The 13,728-nt window shown below is 43.2% G+C and overlaps 1 protein-coding gene across 1 annotated transcript in view; it reads left to right on the top strand.

Moving 5' to 3' along the window:
- Positions 1-13,728, top strand: part of fam120c (family with sequence similarity 120C) — a 35,737-nt gene that overhangs the window by 15,421 nt on the left and 6,588 nt on the right. Inside the window, exons 10-16 of the mRNA XM_047362342.1 lie at positions 432-603; positions 1,136-1,385; positions 2,630-2,744; positions 3,293-3,502; positions 3,947-4,181; positions 4,692-4,827; positions 13,447-13,510. Of these exons, the coding sequence (XP_047218298.1) occupies positions 432-603; positions 1,136-1,385; positions 2,630-2,744; positions 3,293-3,502; positions 3,947-4,181; positions 4,692-4,827; positions 13,447-13,510 (1,182 nt within the window). The remainder of the gene's footprint in view (positions 1-431; positions 604-1,135; positions 1,386-2,629; positions 2,745-3,292; positions 3,503-3,946; positions 4,182-4,691; positions 4,828-13,446; positions 13,511-13,728) is intronic.

Here is a 13,728-nt window from a genome sequence, read left to right as displayed (position 1 = left end):
AGGCCTGTGAGGCAGAGCAGGAAACAGAACTGGTGAATTTATCCACTGACATTCAGCCATGAACCTGTGGAAGAAAACGGAGTTGAATACAAGCTGCTGCTGCCAACCGCTCTGGAGCTCAGTGTGTGCTGTGTCAAATGCTAACTAAGATGTCAAAGTAATGGAGTCAAAAGACAGACCCAAAAAACACAAGTGGGCAAAGGTGGACTTAGTTGTTTTTTGTTATTTAGGCCTTAAAGGTTCTAGAAACATCTTGAATGTACCTGTTTAAACCCTGCCTTCCGAATGCAGACATGAAAGTTGTCTGGAGCAACACAACCACAGACCATCATGTTTTCTCCTTCATGCTCATTATTTTAAACTGCATGTGGTTTAGCCTCTGGGGTTTGGTTCATGCTTTTTGGATCTGCTCCCTGTTCCTCGTCCCTCAGGGAGAGATGAAGATGCCAGTGTGTATAGAGGACGAGTGTAACTCCGAGGTGCCTCCTGCCTCGCTGCTGTTCCGAGCTGCCAGACAGTACGCGTACGGCGTCCTCTTCAGTCTGGCTGAAACGCACCGCCGCCTGGAGAGGCTCGCCCTCCGCAAGAGGACTCCGCTAGAAGGTGGGTCCTGTGATTAGGAGCACATAACTCTGAAATATTTTCTGGGCTGTGACAGAAGCTCCAATGATCTCATTAGGCTCCTACCTTCACTGTTATTGAGACTTTTGCTTTCTCACATACGGAAACATCCCATAAATCTTCAAACCTGAGTGAAATCTTGACTTCTGCTTATATTTCTTGTCTTTCTCAGTTCTCTTTACTAAAAGGAAGTGGGATGTTGTGGTTATATAAGTCTAATGGGTTTCAGCAAACTTCTCAACCACTAATTATTCAAAAGTTTGTAGTTTTTTTTTTCCTACACTTTCCTACAGAGTGTGTTTTGATTTTCAGTTTAGATGTATTAAAAGTCTGTCAGACCTCTTAACCAGCTGTCACTAATATGATCAGTATTCTCTTAGTGATCTTCCTTGGAGTGTTGTCACCATCTACAGCTTCAGAAGCCTCCAAAGCCTGAACATCATCTAACAGAGCTTTTAGACCTAAAAATGAGACCTTTAGTTCTACCAACAGTCCTTCTTTCTCTCTGTTCCAGTTCCTCCAGTGATTGTCAAAGAGTGGAGCAGCGGTAAGGCCAAGTCAGCCCTGACACCAGAGCTGGTTCCGGCTATGTGTTTCCGAGAATGGACCTGCCCAAACTTGCGGCGGCTCTGGCTGGGTCGTGCCAGCGAGGACCGCTCAAGGAGAACTAGAGCCTTCCTGGCGTGCCTGCGCTCTGACTGCCCAGCCCTCCTAAACCCCGCACAAGTCCCACAGCATCTGCTGCTCATGTGCTGCGTGCTCAGGTACCACCACTCACTCAGTGTGGGTTCTTTTGGATATGCACAGTGAAATTCAAGCTGTGGTCAGTGTGAAAATATTTTGGGTTTATTTTAGGTATTGTGTAAACATAACTAGGTTTTATATGAAACTGGAAAAGTCCCTGACTTTGTGTGAAATTACAACCACAAATGTCGATGTGTTTTATTTATAGCAAGGAAGTTTATTTCTAAGGAAAAAACAAGAAGAGATTTACAAGAAAAAACAGTAATAAGATAAAGAAAAGCAAACATAAATAAGACAATTCTGTAAAAGCAAATTTAAACCCATAAGTTTTAAGCTGTTTTAAAAAGAGACCAACAAGATGAAGATTCTGGGGTAACATCCTGGTATGATGCAAAGCACCTCTGGGACCTGCTAAGGATGAAAGGAAGTAAAAATCCTTAATGTTAGATGATCCTTGTCTATTTAGAGCTCCAAGTCAAAACCAGGATCTTAAAGGGGACTTGGAAATTGATGGGGAGCCAGAGTAACTGGAACAGAAGCAGTGATGTGTATTTTCAGAGGATTTAGTCAGAAGCCTCGCCCAAATACAAATCTGATATGTTGAACTAACACGTTTATCACCCTGAACACCCCATCCATGCATGAGGAAACACGGTGGTGGGAGCATCATGCTCTGTAGGGATGCTTTTCTTCAGTAGGGACATGAAAGCTGATTGGAATATGGCTGGAGCTGAATACAGCCTGTTAGAGGCTGCAAAAGTCTTGAGACTTGGACTTCCATCAGGACAAAGACCCCAAAATATACAGCCAGCGCTACAGTGGCTTAGACAAGGGTTTAGATATTCATGTATTAGAATGGCCCAGTCAAAGTCCAGACCTAAACCAATGTTCTTAGATGCTCACGATCCAGTCTGACTGAGCTTGAGCTATTTTGTAAAGAAGAATGTGAAAAGAAATTCCGTGTCTAGATGTGCAAACCTGAAGGAGACCATTCCCAAAAGACCTTTGCTTTTAGCAAGGCTGTACAAAAGGACTGCTTGGATGCAGTGTGTAGAAGGCTGTAATATTCCAAGTATCACACCAGTACTATACATCTGCCAGACTCTTGATGCCCATACCTGATAGATTTTAGTGACCAGGAGGCTAAACTTCTCCAAACTGACATCTTTTAACAGCAGTTCTGTGCGTACCTAAATCTTGCATCCCTTGCTGTAGTTCTGTGGTCCTACTCCATGAAGTCAGTTCTCTTTTCTTCTCCTCTCAGGTATATGATGCAGTGGCCTGGTGGACGGATCCTCCAGAGACACGAGCTCGATGCCTTCCTGGCCCAAGCTGTTTCCAGCCAGCTCTACGAGCCCGACCAGCTGCAGGAACTCAAGGTGAGGAGGCGCTCCTGTCTGCATCACTTTGGGAGATACACAATCCTTTATGGAACATATGATTAATCCACACAGCCTGACCTGTTTTAAAGGATGCAGGTTTCTGAAGTGTCATGTCTGTAATATTTCTTTTTAGTGATTTAAGGTATAAAAAAGAAAACTCCACCTATTGTTCTTATGTTAGACGTATGATGTGGCATCATTTATAAATGAAAATGAAAGTAGGTCATTCTATCAGTAGTGTGACTGGGGAAGCATGAGAAGAAACGTGGATTTACATTAATTGGCGTTCATCTGAATGATGTCATGTATGTGTTGGCTATTATTTATTAGGAATGATTAGACTTTTTGGATTTTCTTGCATGCTGATCTTTCTGCTGGTGATTTTTGCCGAGAGAAGTGTGTGCCTTCATGTCTGAAGCATGCACATGCAGTAAGCATACCATGCGTTCACGGCTCCGGACCTCGGCCCCTCGTCCGTCTCTGCTGCTTTGTTCTGTCTCCAGTTTGTCAAAGTTGCTGTTTTTGTTGTGTGTGTCGTCCGTCAGGTGGAGAAGGTGGACGCCCGCGGCGTTCAGCTGGCCTCTCTCTTCATGGCCGGCATCGACACGGCGTTGTTCATCAATGATGTCTGCGGCCAGCCATTGCCGTGGGAACACTGCTGCCCCTGGGGCTTCTTCGATGGCAAGCTGTTTCAGAGCAAACTGGCCCGGGCCGCCCGCGACCGGGCCGCCCTGCTGGACATGTGCGAGGGGCAGGTATGAGGCAGAGGCTGCATTTGTGCCAGCAGATGGTAAAACTGGTGGAACCAGAATAAACGTGGAGGGTTTTGGTTTCGTTTATTCACACACTGGAAATGAAGTAGAATACTGGATGTTTAAAGGGGTCACCGCAGGCAAGTTATTTAAAGCTTTTTAAAGGGGACCCAGTTTACAGATGGTAAGCAGAGCATAACTCAGCATCATATTTAAAAGGTTTTCACAACTAGATTCACACAGGCATGGTTCTAGTTTTCTTTGACCAATCAGTGGTTTGGCTCAGTGAAGTTTGCTGAGAGAGAGGACACCAAAAATCTAGCTAATACCTCCAACTGAGAACATGTAGAGCTCGTTAAAGCGTTGCATTGATCCAAACAAAACTACCAAATCTTGTTCTAAATTTACTGAAGGAAGAATGAGATTTAACAATTGTTTTTCCCACAGGAGGAGCTGGTGTCAAAGGTTGATAAGATGCGCCAGGCGATTCTCGAGGGCATCAACCTCTCTCGTCCTCCTCCCCCTCCACCTCCTCTTCCACCTCCTGCCTTCCTGCCCCCTGCCATGGTGCCCCCTTTCTACCCCATGCCTCTCTACCCACCTCGTCCTATGGGGGGCATGCCCCCTCATCACCCGCATCATCCACATCACCCCGGCCAACACAGACCCAGAGCTTTCCCAGGTACGCACCTTTTTACCAGACTCTTTTCTCCAGACTCTTTGAAGCATTCGGACCTTTAAGATTTCATCAACTCAAAACTATAAGTTAACACCAAGCAGATTTAGTGTGTTTGTGTGGAAAGAATATCGCTGCTGTCATTGAAAATATCTAAAACTAACTGGAGATTGTGATTAATTACCTGAGCAACATTGTGTTGTTTCATAGATTTATATTTGCCTTAATTTGGGCAAAAATTACACAAACTGACTAAAATCTGTTCAGAAATGCTGACTAAAATGTTTTGTTGTGCTTTAAGATCTTGTTTTTAATGCTGGGAAATTGTAATAAAATCAGGTTTGTGACTTGATTCAGTAAAAAATTTGATATTTGTATTACCCCTAAAATAATCAAATAGATGCTACCTTCAAAAAAAAGACGTGATGCTGTGAAGATGAATATGTAGTTCTATGTATTCTCTACGAGGTTTTTATTGAGCCGGGCAGACTTTAATAAGCTTTTCCTTCTCTCCAGGCATTCAGTCCATCCCACCTCAGGGAGGGAAACTGGAGATAGCCGGCATGGTGGTTGGACAGTGGGCTGGAAACAAGCCTCTCCGCGGCAGAGGGGGCTTTAACATGCAGGTGGTCTCAGTGGGAGCCGGAAAAGGGTGAGCACAGTCGGGATCAACATTCCTACTGCTGTAAACATCTGGAGTTATACCTGCAATATTATGGTTTTATTCAGAGATTAAATAAAGAGTAAAGGAAACTGGTTGTGGTTGGTAGAAAGATCTGCAACATTTTTATTTGCAGAGGATCATTTTTGTAAAGAAATGAGCTACCTGCATGTTAAACTGAAGCATAGATCTATGGATATGATGAACATCTGATGTTTTCAACAGCATGGGTCAAACCTTTGCTATTTGATGAAGCTCGTTTAAAGATTTGTCTCCTTTTTCCAACTGATTATAAATAAAATAGTTTTTTATGTGTGAATAGTACAAAATCAAACTGCATATTAGCCGTGTAACCATTCATGCTTGTGAGATGAGACGGTAAGGAAAACTAGGACTTATCTTTTTACTTTCGCTAATAAAGTGAAGGTTTCACAAGTTACTGTGTTAAAGAATCTGTTGTCATTGTATAATAATTCAGTCCAGGTTATGTTGAACTTTGACTGGCAGGGGACAAACCAGATGCCAACTTCAATGTCTTTAGCCAGCTGATTAAACCTTGTCTGGTGCGCTGTCTGTTTACTTTTGATCTGTTGGGTCATCATATTCCTGCCACACAGACGAGTTAAAAGTGGCGAGGGATTAGTTCCAATTTACCCAAACAAAGTCTTACAAAGTCCAGCTGGACGTTTTCTTCATGAAACAAACCACTAGGAGAATTATCCTGTGTCAACATGGTGAGACTTCAAAATGTAATTAAATACAGTACTCTATCAATCTCATTTGGTACTGAATGAGGTCAGGTTCTAGTTTGCTTGTGTTTTGACTAATTGCCGGGTCCTGATTTAGTATTAGTTAAATATGAACATTATAAGCTATGAACCTCGGCTTCAGGAGGAGCAGTGTGGTTTTCGTCCCGGCCGTGGAACACTGGACCAGCTCTATACCCTCTACTGGGTACTCGAGGGTTCATGGGAGTTTGCCCAACCGGTCCACATGTGTTTTGTGGACCTGGAGAAAGCATTCGACTGTGTCCCTTGTGATGCCCTGTGGGGGGTGCTCCAGGAGTATGGAATCGGGGGCCCTTTATTAGGGGCCATCCGGTCCCTGTACAAGCGGAGCAGGAGTTTGGTTCTCATTGCCGGCACTAAGTCAGACCTGTTCCCGGTGCATGTTGGTGCAGGGCTGCCCTTTGTCACCGGTCTTGTTCACAACTTTTATGGACAGGATTTCTAGACGCAGCCAAGGGCCGGAGGGGGTCTGGTTTGGGGACCAGTGGATTTCGTCTCTTCTTTTTGCAGATTACATGGTCCTGCTGGCCCCCTCTAGCCAAGACCTACAGCATGCGCTGTGGCAGTTCGCAGCCAAGTGTGAAGCGGCTGGGATAAAGATCAGCTCCTCCAAGTCCGAGGCCATGGTTCTCGACCGGAAAAGGGTGGCTTGTCCTCTTTAGGTTGGAGGGGAGGTCCTGCCTCAAGTGGAGGAGTTTAAGTATCTCGGGGTCTTGTTCACGAGTGAGGGAAGAATGGAGCGGGAGATCGACAGACGGATCGGTGCGGCTGCCACAGTAACTAACCCTAACCGCTGTGCCGGTCCGTTGTGGGGAAGAGAGCTGAGCCGAAAAGCGAAGCTCTTGATTTACTGGTCGGTCTACGTTCCTACCCTCACCTATGGCCATGAACTTTGGGTCATGACCGAAAGAACGAGATCCCGGATACAAGCGGCTGAAATGAGCTTCCTCCGTAGGGTGGCCGGGCACTCCCTTAGAGATAGGGTGAGGAGCTCGGCCATCTGGGAGGGGCTCGGAGTACGATAACCTATGATAAGGTTCTTAGTCCTTTAATAACAAGCATCTTTCTTTACATCATGAACTGATATATCCTTAAAAACAGTAACATATACTTTATATGCAGTAAAGTAATTCAACACACATCGTCTTGCATGGTATACATTAGTACTTTGATCCTTCTTCACTGATTGTTTTGCAGTCTCTCCTGCTCATTTTTCTCAAAAGCTCTGAGCCTCTGGAGCTTTAATATTTTGCTTCAACACAAGCCAACTGGGTTAAGAAAGCTGAGATAATGTTCTGATAAGATGTAGCCTGAAGGTCATCATTTGTTCCTGAAGATTTCTGACACAGCACAATGTCTTTGATAAACTAGCATCTAACTCCTGCTGGCAGTGTTAGGTAGGGATGGGTACTGAATTCAGTCATTTTTATAGGTACCGACCGAATTCCGTCGGTACTACCGAATACCAATACACGTAAAATCGAACGGTACCAGGTTCGGTACCTAAACACATCATTGTGACACTGAGGGAGTGGAAGAGTGGGGGATATTTCATGGCGCTGGTACCGTCAGAAAGCAAGCATGGCTGATAGAAAGCGCTCGAAAGTATGGCTCCACATTTCAGAATGCGGTGCAGATTACGCCCACAGCAATATTTGTGATGCAGTGTGCAAGACCAGCAGCGTGAATCTTTCTAATCTGAGGAAGCACCGGTATCACAGCCTGTAGTAATAGTATGTTTTCACAGTTAATGACGTTCGTTTTAATAGATCACGTCTCCTGCGTCGTCACTACTCTCGTTTCCATGGCCAAACTTGACAAAAGCTGGACGAAAACACACTCCTCATACTCTGTCACCAACGCTGACACTGAGTTACGTGCGCTCGCACGCAAGTGAACACAAGCTCCTGACAGCGGACAGAAAAACATGCCGCTAAAACCCAGAAAGCAGGCAAGGATATCTGTGGCTTTAAAGAGTGCCACATTTAGTTTTGATTGCAGCACTTCCTCTCCTGCGAGCAGCAGCAGGGCTAACTCTCCTCCTGGTACATATGGTGAAGGTAGACGTACACAAAATAGCAAAAAAGTGTTTCATGCCCTGCTCCTTGACACGCTGCAAAAGTCCAATCACCACCGAATAAAAGGTTCTGACCTAGCTTGGCTGTCGGAGGTGAAATAATTCCCCTGGATCTATAAGACTGAGCTTGGTGATTAAATACATACATTAAACAGATAAAAGATGTGATAAAAAGACAGAAAAATGGAGAGAGTTAAAGAAAGAAAAAAGATATAGGCATAATATATAAATACAGTAGGTAGAAGATAAACATTTCAGGGTTTAATTCCCGGTAAGAATGTTCTGTTGAATATGTAGACCGCTTAAACAGGCTGCAGTCAGAGGAATCCATGGGCCCAGCCATTTATATATTCTTCTGAGTGTTTGTGTGTTTATACACTGACCTGGTTAAGTACAAGATTTTTGTCAGCCTCAGATCTACGGCTACAACTCCTGCATTTAGCACCGTTAGCTCGCCTGCCTTCGTTAGCGAATGCCGGGCTTTTTTAACCATACGAGCAGACAGAGACTTAAAGAGGAGCGGCAAATGTAAAGGAGGTGGACTGGCAGTATTTGTGAACAACAGATGGTGTCATCCAGGACATGTTACTGTGAAGTGTCAACTCTGCAGTCCAGATATTGAACTGTTGGCAATAAGTTTTCGTCCATATTATTTACCCAGAGAGTTCACCAGTGTTATTTTGGCAACAGTTTGCGTTCCACCTTCCGCTGTTGCTGACACTGCTTTTGTGGCAATTTCTGGTGATTTTAACCATGCTTCACTCTCTGCTACACTTCCAACGTTTCAACAGTTTGTCAGCTGCTCTACCAGAGAAAACAAAACATTGGATTTGTTTTACGCAAATGTCAAGGATTCATACATCTCTACAGCACGACCTCCTCTAGGCAAAACAGATCACAATCTTGTTTTTCTCTGCTCGAAATATAAGCCCCTTGTTCAGAGGCAACCTGTAATAAAGAGGACTGTGAGAAAATGGTCACAGGAAGCTGAAGAAGCTCGGCAAGGTTGCTTTGAGGCTACAGACTGGGACGCACTGTGTCAGCCACATGGAGAGGACATTAATGCCATGACTGAGTGTGTAACCGACTATATAAACTTCTGTGTGGATAACATCATCCCCACCAGAACCGTGAGATGCTTCCCCAATAACAAACCTTGGATCACCAGTGACCTGAAGGACCTGCTTAACAAGAAAAAAAGAGCCTTCAGAGAGGGAGACAGAGAATTATTGAGGATTATACAGAAGCAACTTAAAGTCAAGATAAGAGACAGCAAGGAGGTGTACAAGAAGAAGCTGGAGAGCAAGCTCCAGCAAAACAATATCAGAGATGTGTGGATAGGGATGAAGAAGATCACAGGCTTCAAGCAGAAGGATGATCAGACCGATGGAGGTCTGGACAGAGCCAATGAACTGAACCTATTCTTCAATAGGTTCAGTTCAGAAAGAAGCTCAGCATCCTCTTCTCCTGCTCACAGCCAAACAGACATTCTCCCTTCCTTTGACCCACAGGACCCACAGCTGTCCAGTAACACCTCACATTTTTTATCTTCCACCTCAGCCCTAGACCCTTCTACATGTTTGCCTTCAACCATATCAGAAGATGCTGATACATCCTTTGCTTCCCCCTTCCACCTGTGTGTCTCAAGAAGTCAGGTGAAGAGACAACTGGAGAGACTGAATAGGAATGAGGCTGCAGGTCCAGATCATGTCAGCCCTAGAGTCCTGAAGGCCTGTGCAGAGCAGCTCTGTGGGATTCTGCAGCACCTCTTCAACCTTAGCCTGGCCCAGAAGAAGGTTCCGGTGTTGTGGAAGACCTCCTGTCTTGTTCCGGTACCAAAGAAAACTCAACCATCAGTCCTCAATGACTATAGACCTGTTGCCCTGACATCTCACATCATGAAGGTCCTAGAGAGACTCCTGTTGGCCCACCTGAGTAAGCAAACAGTAAACTATCAGGACCCCCTTCAGTTTGCTTATCGCTTTGGAGTTGGAGTTGAAGATGCCATCATACACCTGCTTCAACAAACCCACTGTCATCTGGACAAAGCCAGCAGCACTGTGAGGATCATGTTCTTTGATTTCTCCAGTGCATTTAATACAATCCAACCTGATTTGCTTTGTCAGAAACTCCAGAAGACTCAGGTGGAGGCCTCAACAATCTCCTGGATCAAAGACTACCTGACAAACAGACCACAGTTTGTGAGACTGAAGGTTTGTGAGTCTAACCAGGTAGTCAGCAACACAGGAGCACCACAGGGGACTGTACTCTCACCATTCCTTTTCACTCTGTACACCTCAGACTTCCAGTACAAGACAGACTCCTGTCATCTGCAGAAATACTCGGATAATTCTGCAGTCGTGGGGTGGATCAGAGATGGACAAGAAGCTGAGTACAGGAAGGTGGTGGACCGCTTTGTGGCATGGTGTGGAAACAATCATCTCATGTTGAACGTGACTAAAACAAAGGAGATTATTGTAGATTTTAAGAGAAACAGGAATAAGTCAAAAACTATTTCTATCATGGGAGAAGAAGTGGAGATGGTGGAGGAGTATAAATACCTCGGTGTTCACCTGGACAGCAGACTAGAGTGGAGATGCAACTGTGAAGCCATCTACAAGAAGGGACAGAGCAGACTGTACTTCTTGAGGAAGCTTAGGTCCTTTGGTGTTTGCAGCAAGATGCTGCATATCTTCTATAAGTCTGTTGTGGAGAGTGTTATCTCTTCTGCCATCATCTGCTGGAGAAGCAGCATCAGAACCAGGGACTTAAAAAAGCTCAACAAGCTGATAAAAAAGGCTGGTTCTGTTCTGGGGACTCCTCTGGAACCTCTGGAGATCATTGTGGAAAGACGGATTCTTCATAAAATGAAGAACATTATGGAGAACCCTGAGCATCCTCTTCATGAGACTGTCCTACAACAACAGAGTGTCTTCAGTCAGAGGCTTCTTCAGATCTGCTGTAAGACGGAGCGCTACAGGAGATCCTTCCTGCCCACAGCCATCAGCATCTACAACGGCTCTTTGAGGAAACCGTCATAATATGAGCTATAACAACAATTAATTTGCCTTTGGGATTAATAAAGTATTTTTGAATTGAATTGAATTGAATTGAATTGAATTGAATTGACATGGCCGGGTTTTAATTTGTGCATTAAACTGCGTATCAGTTAAGGGTTTTAATGTTGAAGAAATGTTTGAAACAACTGAGATGTTACAATACAAACAGCTGGATGTTGTTTGGATATACTTATTAAAGGTTATATATTGAGAAATAAAAATGTTAAATAGAAAATTTTTGCGATTTTATTTTTAAATGAATTAACACTTATTACCACACAAACACACACAAAAGTACTGAAAACTGGTACCGGTGTTACGTCGATTCGCGTTTCCCCATCAGATACGCTTTTCCCAGCGTCTCCTTGCCGCTCACGCGGCAAAAAAGGCGCGTGGTTGTTGCAGGATCGGAACCATCGCGCTGTGCTCGCGCCACAGGGGAACTACGGTAACCCTGAAAGCTCAAATGTCGTGTTTCGGAGAAGTCGATCTACATTTGTTTAGCTAGTGTGTTGTTATTAGATAAACTAATATATCATCATTTTACAGATAGATGGATGGATGTAAATATAACGACACATATTTATATACACACACAAACGTATATATATATATATATATATAGAGAGAGAGAGAGACTACAGATATCTATACTGTTGTGGTCCTATAAATGTACTATAAACCCCGTCAGATTCCTCCTGCATAAAACGGGAAACGGTATTTGACGGTCCTATAATCTCCATCAGATACCGTTCCCCCTGTAATAAACAGGGGGAACACATCCTGATGGATCTCCACACCCTGTCAGATACCGTTCTGATGGAGATTAGAGGGCCATCAGATAGCGTTCCCCCTTTTTAATACAGGGGGAATCTGACGGGGTTTATAGTACATTTATAGGACCATATAGGATCACAACAGTATAGATATCTGTAGTCTCTCTCTCTCTATATATATATATATCTATATATATACGTCTGTGTGTGTGTATATAAATATGTGTCGTTATATTTACATCCATCCATCTATCTGTAAAATGATGATATATTAGTTTATCTAATAACAACACACTAGCTAAACAAATGTAGATCGACTTCTCCGAAACACGACATTTGAGCTTTCAGGGTTACCGTAGTTCCCCTGTGGCGCGAGCACAGCGCGACGGTTCCGATCCTGCAACAAGCACGCGCCTTTTTTGCCGCGTGAGCGGCAAGGAGACGCTGGGAAAACCGTATCTGATGGGGAAACGCGAATCGACGTAACACCGGCATCGTTTCAAATGTGAAAGGTACACATCCGTAGTGCTAGACTAAAACTAGCGTGCTTACTCTCTGTTTTGATATAATTCATATTTCATTGCAGGTCCAGTTAATCATGCGGACCCACAGAAACGGTTCTCCTGCTTCAGAGACGTGTTCTTTGTATTGAATGTTTTAAAATTTAGCGAGTAGTGTTTCAGCTGCTGTCTGCACTTTTCTTCCGGGGCAGCTGGGGACAACAATACAATACTGATCTATTAGATCAACAAAATAATGTACCTGGACTATGGGGTAAGAACGCTGTCAAAAACAATATGTATGTAAAGACGAAAATGTGTGCATATTAGTCAATAGTTGTGCATAAGTAAAATCCAAAAGAGGTATTGTATATTTTCTCTATAAGAATACAAAATAAAATGTTACAACTTCAAGAAATTACAAAAACAAAGTCCAAGTTTACAGTTGTGGTTTATTCTTTATGAATACAATATGCTACAACAGTTTGTGAATACGATTTATTTTCTTTGAGAATACGAAGTTACATCAGCGACTTGCTGTCACGTGATCTCAGGCTCAGAATATAGTGGGTGGAGTTATACAATGATGTACAGTAGGTGGCGCTATGCACCTCTGAATTTGTTGCGAACCGCCAGCAGAAGAAGAGAAGAAGAAGCAGCAGCACTAGCGATAAGATGACGGACCAAGAGCATATATTAACGACATTAAGACATATATAAACTTTTTAACATTACCTGGCTTTGTACCGTAGTTTCTTGGTCCGTTCTTTTGGCGCTAGTGCTGCTGCTTCTTCTTCTCTTCTTCAGCTGGCGGTTCGCAACAAATTCAGAGGTGCATAGCGCCACCTACTGTACATCATTGTATAACTCCACCCACTATATTCTGAGCCTGAGATCACGTGACACCAAGTCGTTGATGTAAATTCGTATTCTCATAGAAAAGAAATCGTATTCACAAACTGTTATAGCATATTGTATTCATAAAGAATAAACCACAACTGTAAACTTGGACTTTGTTTTTGTAATTTCTTGAAGTTGTAACATTTTATTTTGTATTCTTACAGAGAAAATATAAAATACCTCTTTTGGATTTTACTTATGCACAACTATTGACTAATATGCACACATTTCCGTCTTTACATACATATTGTTTTTGACAGCGTTCTTACCCCATACAGGACAGTCATGTAATTGTCATGCAAAGAAAGATAGTTTGTGATTTTTTTAAATTTCAGCAAGTGGCTGCAAGCTGACTGGGAGTCCAGCTGACAAAATCACAAACATTACACCCACAACAGGTTCGTCAGGGACTCCCATACTGATATAAAAAAAAAAAAAAAAAGTCTTGATCGGACCTTGGGCGGGTTGGATCGGGCCATTCTTTCTTTAAATGTTTCTGTTCCTTTGCAGGAGGGGTAAGGAGATTCCAGCGAAAGTAAAGGGAGGGAAAAAACCAGCTGCCAACAGAACACAGGTATGACGCAGAGCAGTTCAATACATTTGGATATCATAGAGAATTCATTTCATTTTAAACATTTATTTCTGCTAATTTTGATGATTATAGCTTACAGCTAAAGAAATCCAAAATGTATTTTATTAGAAAATGAGAACATTACATCAGACCAATAAAAACAATTTATTTTTAATGCAAATGTTATGATCTGGCCTGAACAATTACAGAGAAGACTGCTG

This window comes from Girardinichthys multiradiatus, chromosome 1 (assembly GCF_021462225.1).
Source record: "Girardinichthys multiradiatus isolate DD_20200921_A chromosome 1, DD_fGirMul_XY1, whole genome shotgun sequence".
In the NCBI taxonomy this organism is placed as follows: Eukaryota; Metazoa; Chordata; class Actinopteri; order Cyprinodontiformes; family Goodeidae; genus Girardinichthys; species Girardinichthys multiradiatus.
This window is presented reverse-complemented; position numbering and strand designations above follow the sequence as displayed.